The sequence below is a fragment of the Numenius arquata genome, chromosome 15 (assembly GCF_964106895.1).
Source record: "Numenius arquata chromosome 15, bNumArq3.hap1.1, whole genome shotgun sequence".
Classification (NCBI taxonomy): Eukaryota; Metazoa; Chordata; class Aves; order Charadriiformes; family Scolopacidae; genus Numenius; species Numenius arquata.
Genome location: NC_133590.1, coordinates 17,549,405 through 17,572,702, shown reverse-complemented (window position 1 = coordinate 17,572,702; position 23,298 = coordinate 17,549,405). Strand labels below are relative to the sequence as shown.

At 36.0% G+C, this 23,298-nt stretch overlaps 1 protein-coding gene across 1 annotated transcript in view; it reads left to right on the top strand.

The window, feature by feature from the left end:
* The window catches only part of CFAP46 (cilia and flagella associated protein 46), a 71,915-nt gene that overhangs the window by 1,314 nt on the left and 47,303 nt on the right, over window positions 1-23,298 (top strand). Inside the window, exons 3-18 of the mRNA XM_074159214.1 lie at window positions 380-511; window positions 2,270-2,334; window positions 2,876-3,040; window positions 3,682-3,805; window positions 5,212-5,306; window positions 6,147-6,254; window positions 7,238-7,337; window positions 8,312-8,410; window positions 9,746-9,936; window positions 12,846-13,074; window positions 14,241-14,361; window positions 17,171-17,294; window positions 18,114-18,244; window positions 20,764-20,912; window positions 21,438-21,571; window positions 23,075-23,287. Of these exons, the coding sequence (XP_074015315.1) occupies window positions 380-511; window positions 2,270-2,334; window positions 2,876-3,040; window positions 3,682-3,805; window positions 5,212-5,306; window positions 6,147-6,254; window positions 7,238-7,337; window positions 8,312-8,410; window positions 9,746-9,936; window positions 12,846-13,074; window positions 14,241-14,361; window positions 17,171-17,294; window positions 18,114-18,244; window positions 20,764-20,912; window positions 21,438-21,571; window positions 23,075-23,287 (2,180 nt within the window). The remainder of the gene's footprint in view (window positions 1-379; window positions 512-2,269; window positions 2,335-2,875; window positions 3,041-3,681; window positions 3,806-5,211; window positions 5,307-6,146; window positions 6,255-7,237; window positions 7,338-8,311; window positions 8,411-9,745; window positions 9,937-12,845; window positions 13,075-14,240; window positions 14,362-17,170; window positions 17,295-18,113; window positions 18,245-20,763; window positions 20,913-21,437; window positions 21,572-23,074; window positions 23,288-23,298) is intronic.

Sequence of the window (23,298 nt, the reverse complement as noted above, 5' to 3'; positions counted from 1 at the left end):
ACAGGCTAATATCTGTCCTTTTAAAAATAATTTCTACTAAAAATTTTGCCTTTATGTTAACAATTCTGTTAATGGCTAATAAAAAATGAAATATATTTTTGTGTACTGGAAGGGGTTCTATGACTGAGTGGCTCAGGAGCTTTGTTAAATAAAGGAGCTATTTTTCTGTACCTTTGGAATGACAAAAGTCTAGCTTTAAATGTTAATAAATCTTAATGGCTTTTTGTCAGATCTAATATGCAACTTTATGGAGTATTGTTTGCATACTAGTATGCGGTTAGACGTAACACTGAGTAGGCATGCATTTTAAAAAACTAACAATTCTTAATTAAGTATTTGTTGCATTTTTTAAATGTTAAAATGGTCTTTTTGGTCTTAGCTGGGATATCTGGAAATGAGCAGTGACTGTCTACAGATGTATTTTAAAGGAAGATTTCCTGTGAACCAGTTTCTTGGCAGAGCATATTTGTGCCAAGGCCAGTTGCATACTCCACTCTCCACAGATAATTTGGTGAGAAATTATGAAGGTTCCATTATATTAAGCCAGTTTTTAAGAGTATTTCTTCCTAGGTTTTTATGTATTGCTTTCAGTCATTTAAAATACATAGGCCTGTGGGAAAATCAAAGGAAAATACATTATTTTGGGAGTAAAAAAAAACTTTACATCAATATGATACTTTCAGACCAAATTTAACTGTAACTGGTAAAACAATTACCAGTTTTATTCAGGATCACAGTAAGCATTTCACAGAATTGTGGGAAACAGAGGACTAAAGGGGTGCTCAGGGAGGCTGCACGGTTCATTCTCTTCTGTGGCACTGTCCTTCCACCACAGGAACCTTACCATGTAGTACATTGGATGCGGCTTTTTGAAATGAGAGATGAAGCTTTCTGGTAGCAGCTCAGCAGGGTAATTCTGCTTCTAAAAGCTTCTGTCTGTTACCATTTGGTGATGTTCTGTCCGCACATGATGAGCAGTTTTACCTCCTGCTGAATTTAAAATGGAGTGGGATCTGTTTTCTGTCCTCAATATTTCACTTGTCCTCGTAATGTGGTCAGTCAGCTTTGACAATTTGTCAATGATATCTGACCCCCTAAAATGGCCTTAATGTTTGTGTTCCCAAGTTTCCTGGACAGGTGTTGCTGTAGTTTCTTTGAGTTAAGAGTTTAAATCAACTTCTGAGATAGAATCCTTTCCCTGTTACGTTATCTGTACTTTCTCTGCCTTCTCTTAGCGCACGTGCAGAACAACAGGTCAGTGGTCCCTCTAAAACATTTTGCACATTTGAAAAGTTTTTTCTAATGTCCAGTTAGCCTTTTATGTTTCTAAATTAAACAAACTATTCGGTGATGTTTCCTGAATCTGAGTCAGATTTTGCTGTTTTCTTCTGGACCTTTGCTAACTTCTTAGGAACCGTCCCTGTATGTGCAGTCCAAACTTTGTTCCCTTCTGCTGTGTGTTGTAATGTGCTCTTAAGACACACTTTGTATCAGTTGTAAAGTTTTTTAACTGCTCTGTTCCTAGACCATTTATGAAAATAGGAGTGGCACATGATCTCATGCTGTATGACTAGTAACCATCATTCACTCAGAAAACCTAAATTTGTTCTTATTTTGGTTTCCAACTCAAGGAATCCTTGTTAGCTGATTAAGATGCTTATGGGCCAAGTGCAGCTTTTCTGCTTTAGTATCCAATACCTCTCAGGCTCTTAATCCTGGTTTTCGTTTTGCCTGGTGGTTCCCACTCACTGCTCAGTAGCTGCCTTGTGCCAGTCTCAGAGTCCGGTAAATCAGTCCCAGCTCTCTTGCAGTTTTCAGTTAATTCTGTTCTCACAATAGAGAGCCCTCTGGTGTCATCCCCGTCCTGTCCATCCAGTCCCACCCCCGCTTTGCCATTTCCACTGCATCTTTCTCTTAGGCTTTCAAAAATCCCTTTTTATGACCCATCCATCTTCTTTACACCCTCCCTTCAGGTATTTGTACATGCTGATGAGATTCAGTCTTGATAACTAAAGTTTGGCAGAAGGAAACAAACTGAAAATACAGCCTCGAAATGTGAAGTCAGGAAAACGTAGTAATAGGCAATGCTACCAATTTTTAGTTATTCTGCTTACGTACAACAGCAACTTATCACGGCAGTATGTTTTATTTGAGATTGGTCTGAAAATGAAAAATTATGAGATGTGAACATTTTGAAATAGGAAAAATGCATGTATTTATAAAAGCCACGTTCAAATTGCATTAACATTTTTTTTTTGTTCTGTTCTAGGAAGAGTTTGAAAAGTTTGTGCTGTTTTTTATGAAGGCAATAGATTTTGGCACCCATGACCAAAGGTAGGCCCTGCTGAAAGGATTAAACCTTTAAATCTCAGGAAGTGTTACTGAGTAAGGTTTTCATAGTTGTGTGTCTCAGATTTTTGCTAGATGGTCTGGAGTTGTGTTGTTTGTATTTATTTTTTTTTGCCTTTGTGGATTTTCCTTCTGTTTTGTTACTGCACTTCTGTAACTGCAGTGCATGCTACAACAGTATAGGAATACTGAACAGTCTTAAACAGATGGGATGAATCAACCTATTTAAGGCTGGTAGATATCTCTGAGCATTTCTTCCACTTTTATATTTTTGCTCAGTAGGAGGAGAGCACCATGTTAGCATATTTTAAGTGGTTAATTACTGGGTAGAGTGTAGTTGCAAGAGTTACCGTGTTCTTCTTGTGCAATACTTGTGCTCTCAGTTCTTAGTCAGGATTGGTTCTTATCCAAACACATAGCAAAAGTTCCAATTTTTGCTTCTTAGAAGAGTCTTAAAATACTCCATCTGTAATTTTATGTTTATCTAAGTCTATGAAATACTAAATTCTTGATTCTTGTTTTTCAGATATTATTTTTTGGTATATAATGCCTCAGTTCTTTATTGGCAACTTGTGAGACCGTATCTTAGGCCTGGATTCTGCCGTTGTCTTATTCCCAGCCTTTCTCAGATTGTTAATGCATTAAACCAAACTGAAGAGCCAGACAAGGAATGGAGAGCAGAACTCATGATGTAAGTTTAATTGTACTTTTTCATGTGGGCATTCCGTAGTCCTCTCGTACATGCGGCTGCCTCTGATGTAGTCTTTAATAATGTATATCTCATTGGTAACAGTGTTGAGACATTTATTGTGGAAAACTTAATTCATAACTTTTTAAAGACATATAAATGTGTGCTTAACATAAAAAGCCCTTAATTTTAATATTTACTTTGAGGTTAAAGTTTTAGTGGCAGACGCAGTTGCCCTAGGTCCCATGTGGAGTATCCCAGTCATTTTGGACGTAGTGTTTGAGTCATTGCTTATGTTCAGTCCTTATAAGAAGAAATGTTTTTCTCATGCAACTTTAAATAATTAATAGTTTAAATTCCAGGTGTCCTGTTGAGAAAAGTTTTCACAAAAATCTCCTTTTCCAAGATTATTTTTGTGATCTGTGATAAATGTGTGTTAACGGCTGTGTATCTCTGGAAGAAACAAAGATGTATAAGTTAGAGGAACTCTTTCGTGTTGAGTCAATGTTTTATAGCGCTAATCGCTTGTACTGCATTTAGGAGTGGTACCTTGAATTTTAAAGAGTCTTTTGAAAAAATATAAATAGGAATTATTTCAGAAAGCATTAATAGATATTTAATACAAGTATTTATTTGATCTGCAGAAATTTGCTCGAGTGCTTCCTTGATGCTTCAAAACTGAAAGAGGCAAAAGAGTTTTCATCTACTGCAGCAAGCTTTATTAAGGAAAATGTTCCAGATAAATATGCTCAAATATTTTCTCTAATGGTAATGCTGTAAAATATTTTAAACTCCCATAAGACAGGACCTTTCTCTACATTTCATGAGATCATAGTTATAATTGCTAAATATGTTGTTTCCTTAATGTAAATCTTTTGAGCTACCAAACAATACAGTAGATACGCAGCAAATTTTACAATTTGTATATTTTTGATACTATAAACTAAAGAGCTCCCTGATGCTCTGTGTTACTTTAATACAATACAATATCATCAAGATAACTGTTGCTAACCCTAAAAATTCTGTTTGGGAATAGTTACTATTAACATACAAGGTGTAGCGTGTGCAACTTAGCCTGCCTTATGCCGTTGAAGGCATATTTAGCATCTCATCACTTTTCTCATGCTGATAAATACTTAAATGACCCAACCTGAACCCTATAAATAGTTCTGGGAATTGGAGCATATGACAATAGTTCCCATTTCTTGCATGGCCTTAATTTGGGAACTAAGAGGGCGAAGGTGAATGTGGCAAAAGCAGAAATAGGCAAATAAAACTTGGAAGTTGCAGGCCGTCATATTTTCTTTCATTCTGCTACACTGCCTGTTGTCATGTTCTGTCCACTGCCAATACCTGCATTTCAAGAGCATATGTTTATAATGTAAAGTTCTCTAACCTTCGCATTAAGAGACCAAATATACAAACTTTCGGAGGTGCAGTATTAATGAAGCAATAACATTTAGGCAAGGTTGAAATGACTTTTATTTTTTAGAGGCAGTGTTGAGTGAAGCTATTTGACAGTTGCCTTAAGCAGAAGAATAAACTAATTCTAAAGTTGTGCCTGGGCTGTGTGTCTCAGCAGGGCTACAGAAGTATGATCCACACTGCTGAGTGCTTTACTAACAGCATACTTCATCCTGCAAAACTTAATGTCTGGTACAGCTTAAGAAATCGGTGTAGATTGCTATGGGCAGTCAGCGTGAGAGAGTCAGAAGAAATTATGTGCACATGTTTAATGTGTAATGCTACAGTTAAATTGAAGTAACTACAGTTTATTGTCGTTTCTTCATAATATTTTTTGTTATATATAATTTATACTTACAGATAAATTTGAATAGGGCTCACTTCTCGTAGCTGGATGAGGTGATTTCAGAATGAATGCTATCAAAAGGTGTTACTAAAAATGCATTAATTAGAATTCTGACTCAGATGTTAGTTCCACATTTAGATTTCTGCTAAGACTTCTGATCTTTGCTATGTGAAGATTAGCATAGCTCTACTAAGTGAACTTTGTGATATCTATGCAGAACAATAGAGGTTACTGTAGTAGCCTCGCTGCCCTTAAAGCCCATGAAAAAGCCTACAGTCAACATACCTGCTTTATTTTGGCTGTTTTGAGTGTCTGCCCTTAGTTTGCTTATTAGTCAATTAATGAGGAAATTTCTATTTTATAGGTATATCACAAACTAATGGATATTTCCCAGGTAGAGAAGGAAATAGAAAACTCCATCCATTTGTCAGTTATTTATAAAATGCAGATGTTAAAATTGTAAGTATTAAAATGTATCCTTTCACTTGTACTTTGATGCTTGGTATTACAGAGGTAGAGTCAGGTTCTGGTATCCCATATGCCAGTAGAAAAATCCACTGCAAAGATTAGTTTCTGAAAAGGAAAACTATAATGACAATTTCAGTAGTAACTGTCACACCTGTCTAGAGAACAGCCTCAGCTAAAAAGTGAGATAGTTCTTTGGGAATGTCGGGAATACTGTGTAGTACGGATACTCTCAGGTGAAAGAATTCAAGAGACTGAAAGGTGTTTTTGTATCCAACAGATTGTGGTTCGGTAAGAGAGTAAAGGTGAAGTGGGGAAAGCACACTTAAAATATAATGCATGAGTTGCAAGGATGGGAAGCAATATACTACTTAAACTTTTTAAATTTTAAAGACATAAAACAATTTTGAAAATTAGATTTACGATTTTTTGGGTTTTTTTCAATGTCTCAACACTTCCCCGTTTTAAAAGTATTAATTATTTTCTTAGTAAAAGTGGATTTAAATTAAGTTGACGTTATAGGAAAATTTTGCACACTGCTTTTCTTTGCTTCTGGAATAAAACTTACTTTACCATCTGAAATATTAATTCTTATGCTGGAATGTTCTTTGTGCTTTGTATGTGGCTGTCTCTTAGTAGCTTACTTGGCCTACTGAAGTAGGTTTTGTTGACTACTTTTTAAAATTTTTTTTTCTTTGATATTTCAAAATCCAGGTATCCCACTGATACGTTGCACTAAGAGCCATCCATTCTAAAGTTAGGAGAGTTATATCACATTTTTAATGCAATAATATTTCTTGTGAAAAATGATGATCAATTCTTAATATATTGCAGGCAGTGGGACACAAATGAATTTCCAAGTGATGCCACCACAAATCTGAATTCTGTATATGTACTCTTGAAACAATACGATGTGCCTCCAGGATCTGTTCTCAATATGAAGTAAGTTTTACTTGTCACAGCCCCGTGAAAGTTGATGCTGAAGCTAATCCTGCTTCCACTCCCGTTGACCTTGAAGAGAGTGAACTCCTACTTAGTTATAATAGTTTGTGTTGCATTAACGATTAGGTCATCTTAAAAAAGACAAAGATACTATTAACATTTATTAAAGAACCTGAGATTAATTATCTTCTTCCATATAGCTGTTTCTGTAACGTGATTGAATCTTTCAATAATGCTTTCTTGTTGATAACATGAGATTTTTTCAAAGGTTGTAGAATTGACGAAGTCTTTTCAGACTTTAGTTTATTTGTAGCTTTTCTTGGGGCCCTTCCCAATTCTTCAACATAGTTTTGAAATGCAAACTAAACTGAACTTTCTGTTCCAGTAGTTATATTACAGCTGTTGCATATTGAAGTAATACTATGTTTTTACTTGTTAAGGTCAATCTTCTTTGATGATATTCAGATACCTCATTATTTCTATCCCAGACAGTACACTGAGGTCATCTGGTTATTTACAGAGATCCAAAGTCAGAACACAGTCTCCTACTGTGTGTGTTCTGTGGTCTTAGTTCCTAAATAATTGACCGATGGATTTGACTGTTTTAAGTTGTGTGCCCGACTGCATTGTATTCACAGAATTACCTGCAATCTTTGTTTGCTATTTTCTCATCTTTGTGCTGCATGAATTTCATTCTGTATTTTTTTATGTTCTTCAGGAACAGTTTGTGCAAGACTACAGTAGAATTATACTATTTTCCATAAACGGATAAACTTTTATATTTTTCATGTAGCCAACTTTAATCTTTTTCCTTTTTTCCGTGTTAACTATGAGCATTACTAGTATAATCACATCCTCTAATATTCAGATGACTTCAAGGTTTTCAGATATATTGAACAAAGTTAATTTCATATAGTGTTTTTCTAATTCCATAAAAGAGTGATACCAGATTCTCGGAAGTGATGTTTTTCTATTTTTTGAAGGATTCCTTTGATTCTGGAATTAGCTCGTTTTTCTATGAAAGTAAACTGCATTAAGGTTGCATATGATTGTATACTTGATTTGAAGAGAGCTGGTATTATTGTAAGTATTAATATTAATTACAGATTATTTTATTTTTTTTACACCCCTCTTCCCCCCATTGTGATTATTCTTTAAAAATAATACTGGTGGTTCTGGGATCTTCTGTCCATCTCTGTATTGTTTATATATTCATTAATATAAATAATTACTTGGATAAGTGATCAATTCCTAAACTAGAGAGAAGATGTAAAGTCAAGGTAAGGTGTAGGTAGAATAGGGTAATTAACAGTGCAGTTAGTTTTGGCAAGTAAATGTTGACTGTATATTTTTGCCTATGTGTTTTAAATGTTAACTGTGGAACAGTTTGGAAGCTAAACGCTGCCTGCAGGTATCAGTTTACCCATTCAGATTGCAATTGGTAACCGAGATGTAAGCTCTAAAAGTAGATAATGTTACACACATTCGCTTTAGTCTTTATGAGTGTGGTATCAGCCTTGCCAAACAGCGCATTAATTCTAATTTTGATGAGGAGAAAATGGAGCATTTGTCTGGAGCGTGATGAGGGGACTGATGGAAGGAGGGCTGCAAAAAAGCTTGCCAAAAAAAAAGCCCAAAAGTTGTTATCTTTTCTGGAAAGTAGGATTTAAGCAGAATAGTTCTGTCATTGGAGTGAGAAATCCAGAGACATTGGTCCAGAAACTGCACTCACTAATCCTTTTGTTTGTGTGGATCTTTTCTGATAGTGTTTGTTCCTATACATTTTTCCAGTTTCCTTTAGTAGGAACAATGCACTTTCCAGCAAACTATTATTTGATTTGTTATTTACTAATATTTGATAATTTTTACTCTTCTGTAGTATTTTTATTATAATGTTACTGTAGGGGTATTTTGTGTCGTCTCCCTAATTACTGGGTTTTCAATCTGTATGTCCTTATTGATTCTTTTGTCCAGCTGGCTCTGAGATTTGTTTTTTCTGTTCCTTGTGTTCCCTTTTAATTATTAAAATTAGCATTTTGTATATTAATACTTCATAGGAGCAAGGGAAACTTATTGAAATAGAATGCCTGGAATGCGAATATGAAATAAAAAAAATTGGCACTAAAATTGGGACATACACCAAAGGAGTTGTTGAGGTACGTTCTTTAACTTTGAGAGAAAAGTAAAAGTTTTAATTTGTTAAATGTGGAAAATTGCATTGGGCTTGTGTGTCTTAATTACATCATACTAATCAGAAATTATTTTAAACTTTATGTTTTTTCTTATTGGGCTGCCAAGAGGAAAACAGGGGAAAATAAACAGCAGCTGTATATTTCTTCCGTAAGTCTTCTGTCTGACTATAGAGGTTCATAATATATTACTTTCCAAGAGTAAAGATGGTAGCATTGAGGCACGCAAAAGTAACACTAATATTTTACATTTGTGGGAGGTGTTTTCATAGAATAGCTCAAGTTGGAAGGGACCCTTAAGAATCATTGAGTCCAATGCAACTATTATTGCATTTTATGGGCTATCTCATACAAATACTTGTGTCAGAAAAATGCAGAGTATTCCTGATAAATTGTTACACTGGGGAGGATTTTCTTACATTTCTATAGGCAGTTGACTCAATTATAATCAGACCATCAAAAGTAGAAGCCTAAATTGTTGATATTATCAATGGGATTAGATAGATGCCTACAACAAGCAATTTAGAATAGCTATTAGAGGCACCTAAAGTTCCTAAAATGGGAAGTATGAATGTGCTTCACGGAAATCGATAGCATTAGTGCATAAACGTACTCCTGTCTAAAGCTCTTCTCATTCTGGAGTTCAGAAATTCCTTTCATCTTTTGGAAAAAAATTTCATTAATTCCTCATAATAAGAAACACTACTAATACTGCTTAAATAAAAAATAGGATATTTAGATGTTTAGGTATTTCTAAATATTCCTAACACAGTGTATGCAGTTGGAGAGTTTTTTGTTGGATTTTTTTTTTTATCGCGTGACCTCTAAAAAGAAAATAATTAGGAAGTGTCTGTTACTGTAGGTAAGGATTTGCTTTTAGATTTAAAAGGAACCAAGTTTAATGGACAGCATGGTAAATCCCATTCATAGTATTTCTGTTTTTCTTCTCCTACACTGCATTTGTGGCTTAGTATAAAAAAAAATAAAAATCTAAGCCTTCTGAATTCACAAACATTTCAAAATTATCAATTTCTGTTTATCATAAGAAAGGGGAATAGCTGACAGACTTCTGTCTGAAATATGTAGTAGTACCATGGAGTACCTAAAAGAAATACTTCTTAGGTATCAGTGCCTATTGAAAAAAAATTTTTTTTTTAAATATTAAAAAAAAAATTTCCCAAGTCTGCTGGCTGAGGAGCTTCTTTCTATTGGAAACAGCCCTAACATTAAAATTTGGAGGAACTTGTAAGAACTTGTATTCATTAAATGCAAGATATGCTAATTAATTTTTCATTTGTGTAGGCTCAGCTGGAATTGATAAAAAATCTTGAGTTAATCTTAAAACGTGCAGTTCAGTTGGGAAATCCTGATGTGATTCAGGTCGTTTGTACAACCCAGTGGAATGTGTGCTTACCATTACTACAACACAATTTGCATCAGCATCTGCGAAAGCCGTTGATATCAGTGGCTGATGTCCTTGAAGAGATTGACAGGTAACTTTCTATGCTCTGTACTTTTTTATGTGTTGCTTTGAAAGGTCTGATGACTGAGCATCAGAGTCATTTAGAAGCTCAAGCTCTATGATGTTAAGTGTCTCTGAAAATTTTCCACTAGCTTGTAATAATTTAACGGCTGTGTATTGCCTATATTTCCTCATTAATCATTTAAATATAGGTTCATTTTAGGTAAAATATGGCACTGTATAATGGCCTATAGCAAATACTGAAATTTGTTAGGAACTGAAAAAAACTGTAGTTAATCAAAATTATGTGAGAAAATTCCAAAGCTGCAGTCTGAGTAAATGTGTTGGAATGTGGTTTAGGTTCTTGTATTAACATCACTTTTACTGGTTAAAAACATACAATTAGAAAATTACTTTAAAAAAAACCCATATAGCTTCTGTATTACATATCAAATAAGACACTTCATGGAAGGTACTATTTTTGTATCTTTTGTGATACTTCTTTTTAATTGAAAAACCTACAGTATTAAGAAAATGCATAGTTTTTCTAGATGTATTGCTCTTGCTGTTACGATGTACTTAACCTTGAGCACCTAAATAGCTTCACCTTTTTTGTTAATTTGAGTGGAACAAGAAAACCTTAGTATGTGATACTTAGTTAAGTTTGGACCTATGCATAGGCTGACTACTAAGAACAAAGATCTTAACTTTTGTAGTAGAGCTACTTACAATCGACATAATCTGTCATTTGAGCAGAACAGTAGATGTTTTCTGATAAAGGTATTACAGAGGAAGGCAAGGAATATGTTTTCAGTGTTTCTAAAATGTATTTTTTTATTTTCATAAAGAGGAAACAGAAGCCTGAGACAGATATACACATGTATAAAAAGTCTATATTGTATTACTATACTGCAATGACCTGGACAAGGGGACAGAGCATATCCTCAGCAAGTTCGCTGATGATACCAAACTGGGGGCTGGCCCACACTCCAGAGGGCTGTGTTGCCATCCAGCATGACCTGGACAGGCTAGAGAGCTGGGCAGAGGAGAACCTAATGAGGTTCAACAAGGGCAAGCGTAGGGTCCTGCACCTGGGGAGGAAGAACCCCAGGCACCAGTATAGGTTAGGGATGGATCTTCTGGAAAGCACTACTGAGGAGAAGGATCTGGGAGTCCTGGTGGATAGCAAACTTTCCATGAGCTGGCAATGTGCCCTTGTTGCCAAGAGGGCCAGTGGGATCCTGTGCTGCATGGGGAAGAGTGTGGCCAGTAGGTCGAGGGAGGTGATTCTCCCCCTCTGCTCTGGTGAGGCCACAACTGGAATACTGCGTCCAGTTCTGGGCTCCCCAGTTCAAGAGAGACAGGGAACTACTGGAGAGAGTCCAGCGTGGGGCAACAAAGATGATGGAGGGATTGGAGCATCTCCCTGATGAGGAAAGGCTGAGAGAGCTGGGGCTCTTTAGCCTGGAGAAGAGAAGGCTGAGGGGAGACCTTATCTATGTTTACAAGTACCTAAAGGGTGGGGTGAAGGATGATGGAGCCGGACTCTTTTCAGTGGTTTCCAGTGACAGGACGAGGGGCAACGGGCACAAGCTGGAACATAGGAAGTTCCATTTAAATATGAGGAGAAACTTTATGGTGAGGGTGACAGAGCACTGGAACAGGCTGCCCAGGGAGGTCGTGGAGTCCCCTACTCCGGAGATTTTCAAGACCTGCCTGGATGCAGTCCTGAGTAATGTGCTCTAGGCAATCCTGCTTTAGCAGGGGAGTTGGACTAGAGGATCTGTAGAGGTCCCTTCCAACTCTGACAATTCCGTGATTCCATTATTCAAGCATTTCTTATGCTTTCCTTATAAAGACTGCAATAGCATCATATGTGACTTTGGTATTTATACTAAATGTCAGTAATTACTATTTTTCTCTAGAAGTTTGCAGGTTAGGGTTTTGAAGAATTAGGATTTTGGCTTTTGTTATGTGTATGTTCCTAACAACCAGTAGACTCACCCTCAGCTCTGAGGTGGTGCTGTCACTAGAGACTGAATGAAGTCACTTGTCCCTCTTAATTAGCCTGTCTTCATTTTTGTTTTGATTGTAGCATTAATTGTCACCACTTTGGTCAGCAGTAAAAGGGCAATACTTGCTCTGTCAGATCAGCTCTAATGTGGACATACATTAGTTCTTTCGCATGACAGAACTTCGTCTTGAAAACCTTCCTTCTGTTCTGATTCATAACATTACTTTCGTTTATCTGATTTTTTGTTTTGCTTCCCGGAAATGATGTAAAGTAGCATGTAGAGCTCACAGCTTTGAACAGCTCCCTGCGGCAGGTGATGGACAGGGAGCAGAGTGTCCCTGGGTCTGGAGAACGTGCAGGCCTCGAAGGGGGCTTTCAGCAACATCTGACAGAGACACTGCCCACGGGGAGTGTGCAAATCTTTAGCAATGGTGAGCTAGTACAGTCAGGGCTACATTTATGGAAGCATTAGGTTCTACTCAAATGTTACCAACAGAGAGTAAACTTTTATCAAAAGTGGCCATTATCCAGTACATCATGCTCTCTCTAGGAGTTAATAAATACTTCTGAAAATCTGTTCACTTGATTTGCATACCTAAGTGGCAACTTCAGTGTGGTACTGAAAAAGAGTAATACATAAAGATCATATGTCTACAAGATGTGTTGCTTCCTCATGGCTCTGTTCTCTTATGCAGGGTTAATGGAAGGAAAATGCAGTTAAATTTTCTAAGTCATTTCATTAAAAAGGCATGATAGTGAAAATAAACAAGACAAGTAAGTTAAAAAGAGAATATCTCTTTTCATACTGGAGTCACTTTTAATTATTAGTTTCACTTTTGGGTAATTGTTAAGTCTAAGAATTTTAGTTTGCTTCATTTTAACAGTTTAAATTTAAACTGTTTAACATTTAAATTTGTATTCCTTAGCATGTTGATTTTGTTGCGTTGCCAAGTTCATATGGAAATAGCTCGTATTGAAGAAGATGAGGATAGAATAGAGGCTGCTGTGGAACACTTGCGCAAAGCCATACATCTAAACAACAGTGGACAGTATCAAGAACACTTAAGATTGACTTTTAACCGTCTTCGTTTGCACACTATACTGTATAAGTCACCTGAGCGTCCAGAAGATCGGGCAGTAATGATGACTGAACAGGTAATCATGAAGAATAAGGTCAATAGCTGAAATAGGTTTACTTATGAAATTCTGGCAGAGGAAAGCCAGCTGTTAAGTAGAATTGCACATTAGTAGAGCCAGCATCGGCTTGCTTTCAGCAAATTGGCATTGGTTGGTTGCCTTGAAAAACTCTCTGAATTCTCTCTGCGGTGGTCCTGCTGCTTCACACTCTGAAGATTGCGATAGGGGAGAGGAAAGTTATTAATTAGAAAAATACCAGCAAAAAAAGAAGCCTATTCGTAATTGTTAACAATTAAGATTTCATTGCATGGAACAGTGTTTTAATTAATGAGGGGAGCAGTGGCCAGATAGCTAAACATCCTAGCTGACTTTGAGATAAATCAGTATTATATCACACTTATAAATGATGCCAAATAATATAATCTAAAGTCATGGTGTAGTCATTGTCAAGAGTTGCTGCATCTAATTCTGTTGTGGTAGCTCAGCACCAGAAAACAAAAAATCAAATTGGCAACTGACTGTTAGCTGGCTAAAAGAAATTTCAGCTCTGCACCATTTTGTGATATTCACAGAAATTAAGGTGTTTTCACTGGACTGTGCGTTCAATCAGTACTGGAAAGCTGGTGGTGAGTTGATATGTCTATTGTTAAGACAAAGAAAAGTGATGATTTTTTGTCTATTTTTAATGCTTTTCCACGCAAGCTTTCTCTGTTTAAATGTTATTTTTTAGAAAAAAAGCACTTACACCTCCTCTGACTTTGAATAATTCTGAGCGTACTAGGGATTTTTTATATTTTGTGGCAATTCCTAGTTATTGCACAATGCATATGTTGTCGTTGGCTTCTGAATAAATATTATTCTTAAGAAAGTGTAACATAATGACATGTTACACACTGAAGGATATACTGTATAGATCTGTGAAGAGCATGGACAGTATTTTCTATTCAGTTATCTTTGATTTATGCATGCCAAGATAACCAAAGTTCTGCAGTCACTTTCAACAACAGTAATACTGCAGTGTTGTGTAAGCTACCTGAAGGCACACAATTCCTATAGGTGTTTTTTAGTAGTATCAAGTTCTATGATATGCATTCTGTTATATTTAAATAACAAGTAAATAAGATATATAAATAGGAATATAATAAAAAAGAACCTTATAACAATTAGTTCTTTTCTTTACATAGGTTAAAAGCGGAAGCCAGAGGGATAATCTGAGGAAAAAGAGATCCCTTCTGGTAAATGCAGGTCGTGCACTAGCTCCTGATTCATTTCAAGCAGCCCTTGACAGTGAAAATGAAGCTAAAGGTAATGTATGTATGTGTGACTAAAAGTTACTACCCTTGACTTTGACTGCTTTGCACGGTCTTAAATGCTGGACATAACATCTAGTGGCAACGTGGAGAATATTACAGTGCAGGTGAAGTGACAGTTCTGCTGTCAATTTGCCAATTCTGTGGCAAAGCTCCTCTCTATTTCACTAAGGATCTAAGATTTATATCATGACACTGGAAGAGGAAATGTTTCTGTTTTCCCTTCTGAATTCATCTGAATCTTATTATTGTGCTGTAAGTTGTGTTGTAATTTTATTTTTCACTGTGTGCAACTCCTAAATGTTTTCACTATGTGCAACCTTACCCAAGGTCAGTTTTAAGCAGTATTTTCAGAAGTTTCACTCCATAATTCTGTGTTAATTACATAGAATATTGGGTACTGTACTTGTATTTCTATTCTAAAATATTTCTCTTGAGAGAGCAAGTTTTGCACAGATATTTAGGCATGAATTCTTTGTTTACTTTGTAAAACATGGATCACAAATAGGCGTGTTCCTTATGCCACAAACTGCTTCAGTTTGTGACTGTAGGGGCTGTTTTGAAGAAGAGTGGTCAGGGAACAGATTTTCCAGATTGCTCGAACTGTTTTATCCTATCTTGGAAATAAAGCAAGCGTGTGACTAATTTAATTAACTTTCTGAGTACAACAGCATACTCCCGGGGCAGAGCTGATGCTGGAGGAAGGCAACACTGCAGAAGGAGTCCTGTAGCTCCCAAAGCACCCAGTGGTGCCACGGGAAGCCACGCAGTTCTCTCGTGCCACCTCTTCAGCCAGGCAAAAATGATTACCTTGCAAATTCTCATTTCAAACTTGATCAACCCATGACTTACAAGTAAGAGTATTATTTACAGAATCAACGATCCTATGTCATGCAGTGCATTTAAGTATGTGAAAATGTTGGAAAACGTTCTCATACTTGATTTAGGGTGAAAAAATGCATTGTATTTGTGCCATGAATAGAATTAAAATCTTGCATGTATTTTTACTTGCTCTTGAATTTTGAGTCGAGAACTGTAAAATTGTATCCAATTTTCTTCAGGAAAAGTCTTACTACATGTTAGCCTTCCAAGATAAGTCATGAAAAAGAGTGAGATTATTACAATGTTACAACTATTACAATACTTTCTATCTGTTTGATGCAATATTTTTTAAAACTTTGTTTTGAAAGATGTCAGTTGTTCCTGAGGCTGTCATCCGAACAGTGAGCTTTTTGCTTTTCCATGACACTTAAATTACAACAAACAAATATATTTACTGAAGGAGTAAGAAAATATATATGTAACTGCATTATTAGAATATACATAGGACAGGACATCAAATTTATAGGGTTATTTTTTCTTTTAAGTTGCATAAATATCTGTGCATCAAGATTTCATTCTTTTTTGATGTATATGCTGGCCTAATTTAGTGGGACTTGTGTCCACACATCCAGAGAACTATGTACTTTTTTAATTCACATTTCTTTACCCTAAAGCCTTACATGATATTACTGTCATTATGTATTATACAGAACAATTTCTGTCAGTTGATCTGTGTGTATAGGTAAATAACACAGCCTTATCGTATGCTGGATAATGCATTGCAAAATATTTTTTACGAGAATGGTAAGACATTATGCCTTCCTCTTTTCATTGTAAGTCAATGTAAATGAACCTGCTTATGCCAATATTTTAAAACCAGAAATACTTTATATGTATCTGCTGCTATGATTTGGCAAATTTTTTGAGGATTGAATTAAAACTTACTCAGTCTGCATTATGTGTTAATGAATGTACAAACTCATCAGATTTCCAGTCACATCAAGTTACTTCTATTCTAATGCAAAGCATCTCCTCTATGTCATTACACTGCAAAAAATAATATCTTTTTGATATATCTGTGCCACTGGAGTAATTTTCTAACTCGGGGGGCCAGCTTGTTCCTCCCTTGCATCATTTTTCTGTGGTGAATTCTTTGTTTAATATTTTTGCCCAATTATCTTGCTGACTAAGTAAAACAAAAGTCAGTGTTCTCAAATTAAAACATCAAACTTTAATATTGATTGAAAATGTGTTTGATTAGATAAGTGTTCTTAAAACTCAGCATGAATGTGAACTTCGCATATAACTTCATTCATTTACTCTTGACTGAGGCTAATTTGAGCAATGCATGTCCTATGAGAAAAGAGGTGTCCTTGAGATATTTAGGGGCCAAACAAACATAAATCAGTTATTGTATGGGACAGCTATATCTGAACATATAGGAAAAACAGAATAGAAGCTGGTAGGGTGTGGGGTATTTTATGTTGGTTAGTTAGTGGAAAGCTTGAAGGTCTGAAAATAGGGCTGGATTTTAAGTGTTTCAGAAAGTAGTTATGAGTCAAATTTCATACCCTTCATATGGATTTTTTAATCTCTAATACTTAAAAATTACCTTAAATTTTTTGCCTGCCCAGGGAGGTGGTGGAGTCACCATCCCTGGAGGTATTTAAGAAACGTGTAGACGTGGCTCTTCAGGGCATGCTCTAGTGCCCGGGATTGTTGGTTTGTGGTGGGGTGTTGTGTGTGGGGTTTAGTTGATGGATGCTGCTTGCTTTTTTTTTTTTTTTTTTTTTTTTGGGGGGGGTGTTGTTGTTTGTTTGGTTTTGTGTTGTGTTTTTTTGTTTGTTTGTGTGTTTTTGTGTTTTTTTTTTGTTTTTTTTTTGTTTTTTAATGTGGTTGGACTCGATGATCTCAAAGGTCCCTTCCAACCACTAAGATTCTGTGATTCTGTGATTCTGTGAAATTCTTTTTTCTTTGCTAAGTTTCCTTAGGTAAAAGTGGGAGTCAAATAAGCGACCTCTGTGCAAAAGCACAACATCATATTAAATGTGTGAAGAAAGTTGATGAACATCTGAAACGCTCAAGAAATGAAAATGACAGAGAGAGGTAATTACTATAGACAAGAAGTGTTTCTTTCTTCTTGTGTGGAAATCTCTAGCAGGGAAGTTCCTTATTGCAGCTGTTACGGTACTTACTGGTGTCTTGTGAGGGGCTGACTGCTTAACTCAGACCTGGCAAAGCATTTAAGCGTGTGCTTATGTCTGAAAAGCTCTGTGGTGTTCACATGCTGTGTGTAATTGTATGCTTTTGCCGTTCACATGCACCATAAACTCACCTGTTCTATTGATATGAACTGGACACACAGAATGAGTAGATTAAGGCCAGAAGACTGAATAACTTGATGTACAATTGAAACTTTGCTGAAGTGTCTTTTCACTGCATCATCACACACTGCAGCTTTTTTGATAAAGAAATGAAGTAGTCCATTCTGAGAGTTAGAAAGATTAATCTGTAGGAAAATCACAGATTTTGATTGGACAATTTATATATCATTTCAGCATTCTTTATTTAAAAGGAGGTGTTTCCTTTTTTTTTTGCTGCACTAAAAATGCGTGTGATGAAGTTTAAACTAAATTATTTTCCAAAAAAATTCTACATCCAAACTTGTTTTGAAGACTTACTTTGAAATTCTCAACATCAGTTTTGAAATATTTACTTTCATGTTATGCTGTGGGGATTTCTTTTTTAAATTAATAAATAGCGTTACCTTTGCTACTGATAAGAAGTCTTCCATTTATTAATTTTTATTAGATTTAAAATTTTATTTATGATGGTCGTCATTATTGGTATGATTTTATTGCGATCCTGAAGTGTAGAAGATAATCCTGCTTTCAAGTAATTTTATGTATGGTTTTTCTTTGGTAGAATTATACTTTGGGCAAATTTGGCAAAAGTTGCACGTAAAGAAGAAGTATGGGATGTCTGCCGCGCAGCATGCAAATTTTGTCTCTTGTATGATGATGCTTTATTTAGGAAGGTAACAAAACCTAAAAAACGTAAGTGAACAAATTATTTTAAACGTTGCAAGAGGAATCCTTTCCTCATTAGTTAGAATTAGTTGAAGGAGTCAGCCAATATTATTATTTTCTTCCCTCTCATTCCCAAAGTTCCCCGAGACTCTGGTCTGTCACTGTGTGTAGGCATACATGGAATATTCTTTCTACCTCTGAATTTAGAAATCAGTGGCTACATTTTTCTGTTGAAACCATACTTCGCCTTCAGAAGTGTTTCACTGGTGCTAAAGAAAAGTACTTATATGAAATGTATCTACCTATCTAAGAAAACAGGTTCATTCCCTAATGGTCATCTATCCATATTATCCATCTCTGTCACACTTAATTACCTGAGGAAGCTGAAGAAAAACGAATTATCGGTCACTTTGTATGAGGCTTACATGGTAACATTTTTTAGCCTTTATTCCCTTATCAGTGAAGGATCTTATTGAGGATCTGCTGAAAACCTACTGGGCATGTTAAAAGACTTCTCAGCTCAGGGAAGGAGCACTTTCAAGCCACCAGCTGCTTGCTGACTTTTACCTTACCTCACTTATATCTCTGTTAAAGGTTTTTTTGCCTCACTTTTTTTGCCTCACTTTAAAACTCACCTTTAAGGGTAGATGAAATTCTAGTACGCACCCTGTTGGCTAATTTTTTTCTCTCCAGCCAATGTTAATTCAACCTATTCCACATTTTTTCTCTAGAATGTTTCCAAGGTTCACCTAAAATAGGGCATTAATCTACCTGTTTTATTTCACAAGTTTTGCATCTCGAGACTAGCCATGTCCCATCGAGAGTTTATGAGTCATGATTAAAGGGAGGGCAGTGAGAGGTGACATTATAGTGGGGATCTGCTACAGGCCACCTGAAGAGGAAGACCGAGTGGATGATGCCCTCTACAGACAGATAGGAGCAGTCTCACATTCACAGGCCCTGGTCCTCTTGAAGGAGGAGGGACAACACAGCAGGGCATAAGCAACCCAGGAGGTTCCTGGAATGTGTTGATGATAACTTCTTTCTCCAAGTGATAGAGCAGCTAACAAGGAGAGATGCCGTGCTGGAGCTTTTCTCACCAACAAGGTGGGGCTGATGGGGAATGTGAAGCTCAAGGGCAGCCTTGGCTGCACTGACCATGAGATGGTGGAGTTCAAGATCCTTAGGGCAATGAGGAGGGCGCACAGCAAGCTCTCTGCCTTGGACTTCAGGAGAGCAGACTTTGGCCTCTTCAGGAATCCGCTTAGCAGAGTGCCATGGGATAATACCCTGGAGGAAGGAGGGGTCCATGAAAGCTGGCTAATATTCAAGGATCACCTCCTCCAAACTCAGGAGCGATGCATCCCAACTAAGAGGAAGTCAGGCAAAAACGCCAGGAGACCTGCGTGGATGAACAAGGAGCTCTTGGACAAATTTAAACAGAAAAAGGAAGCCTACAAGGTGGAAGCAAGGACAGGTAGCCTGAGAGGAATACAGAGAAATTGTCCGAGCAGACAGGGATCAGGTTAGGAAAGCTAAAGCCCAGATAGAATTAAATCTGGCCAGGGATGTGAAGGGCAACAAGACAAGCTTCTACAGGTACGTTAGTGATAAAAGGAAGACTAGAGAAAATGTGGTCCTGTTCTGGAAGGAAACGTGAGACCTGGTTACCTGGGATATGGAGAAGGCTGAGGTACTCAACGACTTTTCTGCCTCGGTCTTCACGGGCAAGGGCTCTAGCCACACTGCCCAAGTCACAGAAGGCAAAGATGGAGACTAGGACAATGAAGAATGGTTAAAAAATTTAGACAAAGACTAATAAGTTAGATTTATCGAGAGTATTGAACTTGATGGGTCTAACAGAACCTCTGGTTCAGGAGATTGCTTGGATGTAGTTTCTGAAAAACTGCAAAGATAGACCAGGGAAAAAAGTAGCTTTGTGTATCCTATTTGTATTCCTTTCCTCAAACACCCGCTATTGGCCAACAATGTAGAAGGAATCCACTGTGACAGCTTTTATGCCTTTACTTTGTGTTTATATTAAAATAACTTTGGTTCCCTCTCTTCATTATTAAACCAAAGAAAAATAATGCTATTTTTCTCTTTATTGATGCATATGTTGCCAGAAAGTCAACCCCATCCATGATTTAAACACAGTGAGGTTTTATCTACTACATAATGTCCAGCACTGCACTTCCATTGAAGCAATAAAATTGAACTGGAGTCCATAGGTTATATTCATATTAACAAATTTCAGTATGTACATTATGACTGGAGCAAGTTATTTGCTGCATATATTGAAGTTTATGCACAAATGCAGTAAAATCACAGGTAACTAATACCTCAGCTCTGCTTGAGAAAAATGGGGTTTGAGTGTAGTAAATTGTACTGATGAAAAGAAAAGTTGAGTGAAATAATTTTAAATCTGTACTTGTTAACTCCTTCTTGTGGATTTAAGAATGTGTAGGGATTTTTAAATTTTAAAATTAGGGTGATTTTTTTCTGTTTTGCATGGTAGTAATAATGCATGGATTGATTGATTCTTTTTTTAGCACAGAAGAAGAAAGCTAGTACAGCTATGATGGATGATGAAGGTGACAGCTTAACAGGAGAATCATTACTACCTGCTAAATCCTTCTCTTTTGAAAGAGATTTACTCAGAATATTAGCAGAAATAAGATTCATTAATGCAGAGGTAAATAAATTATGTAGGTGTCATTCATATTTGTTTCATTTAGCTTTGTTTTATGTATACTTTTATGCATAAATCCTGAAGCACTGGAATTTTGAGTTTAATTATTGTTTATTTCCACAGGAACTAAAGGAATAAGTTCGTTTCATGAAGCACCTTTATCGAAATGCTGTGTGAAAGTAACTATAGCAATAGTTTCACTGCAGGTGGCGATAACACTTTTTTACAAGGGATTCTATTGTAAAAGTTTGACATGTGACATATTTCTGGATCCTTAAAGTTCCAACATGATTTAAATAAAAAATACTTTTTTTCTTAAATTATTTAGTAAAATTAACTGTAGAAAATTAGAAGATTATGAAGTATTTTACACTGCATTTAATATATAGTCGTACATGCCTGTACAATATCTGAAAAAACATTTTGTATTTTCTAATTTTTGAAGAGGTAACAACACTAATAACAAGATGCAGTCTATTAGCACATTGATAACCTGGGTAGAAAATTTATTTCTCTATATCTTTCCAGGCAACTATTAATTTGTTAAGGTTGCAGGGAGTTGAACTGAACGATCATGCTGTACCTCCAGAAGATAGAAGCCAGTATCGTCCAGGATATGTTTTATATCTTCCTGAAAACGATCCAGAATGGAAAACGTACAGGTGCTTTTCATTATTATATAGCAAGACCCACATACAGATGATAATTGCAAGAGTTATTTCTCCTTATTAAAATTCATTATCACCAGATGCTTCATATTTTTAGGTACTCATAGTAATGGGGAAAGGAAAAGAATCTAAAAAAGTTGTTTGAAGTAATTTTTCTTTAGTTTGCTTTCATTCTGGAGTGTGCATTTTATTTTTCATTTCACATGTATTTTTCTGAAACTAGAATTTAGTATCGCAAACTTTAAAACTATTAATTTTGTTTAATAGTGACATTTAGACCATGAAATTCTATGTTTAAAAATATATTTCTCCAAATAAAAAACCTCTTTGTCTTGCTTTATAGCTCCTATACTATAATGATGTCTTAGTACTTGAATACATACAATTAATTACTTCAGTTTGCAAAGCTTAGTCTGTTTTATCCAGTTGACTGAAATGAATAAAGGAGAGTAGAACATAGAAAGTATCGTTTTCTTTCTGGTCTCACATGATTATTTCTTGTGAAGGAGGAGAGGGGGGAGAATTCTGAATATGATCTTTAAACTCTCTTCTGTTCACGTTTGTACTACTATTAGCCTTTTTTTTGACGGTGACCGTGTTCTGAAAGAGTAAGGTCTGAAAGTCCTGTCCTGTTTACTAAGTCTGAAGATTAAGTAAAGTTTCTCACACTGTCTGCTTGCGAATGTTTGGTAAAATGGGAAAAAGCATAAACTGCTTAGAACCAAGGGACAAAGAAGATGAAGATTCTGTTCCAAAACTTGCTACTAAGCTGTTTTTGAGTTTACCCATTTGGATTAAAGACTCATAGCAAAAAAAGCACTTTTGTCTGCTGTGTCCTGTACCATTGTTGACATAGTAATACCCTGCATCAGCTTGTGCTTTTGGCCATTCTTTATGGTCATTCAAGACTGTATTTTTAATATTGCTTTTTCTAAGTAACGGTACATCTTGAAAATTAAGGAAAAAAAAAAAGAGAAATAAAGTTAGTGAAAGAAATTTAATGCATAGACTATGAAAAAGCTGTTATTAAAAATGAATTTAGTATTTCAGAGCATCTGGAGATACCTTTGAGTGCAATTGTTAAGTGAATAAGATGCCTCCTTAACACTTGAGTGGAATGCCTTACTTGTGTCTGTATTCAAGCAGAGCCCTGTCATAGATATTTAATGATTTCTAGCACTGATGTGTGGATTCACACGTGGATTTTAAAAACCCGTGTGGATGAAGAATGAACTATAGCCACTATTTTTTAAGCTAATAGCATTTGAGTGTCGGAGACTATTCATTTTATGTTGATACTGATTCCTTTCCTGAGTCATCTTCTCATACAAGTAAAATATAACTTAATGGATAAAGACTTAATAAATGCAACTGAAAAATAATTAAAAAATTTTTGTTGCTATTGATCGAGATGTGCTACTGCATATTTAACTTACGACATAATTCCTTCTAGCGTTGAAGTTTTGAAATAACATCATCTTTATATTAATTTTATAGTTTATGGATAGACTACTTATCTCAATATGCTATGGAAAACTTCCAGCGTGCAGCTGAAATAGGAGAAGAACTGAATGAAGCCTGGATTGTTCACAATGCTGTGGTGTATGTCTTAAACTACAATAGACATCTCATCTCTTCAGGAAGACAGAGGGAAATCATTGAGTATCTGCAGACTCTTCTTGGGGCCTTCAAGACTGTTGGGCACAATGGGTAAATTTAGA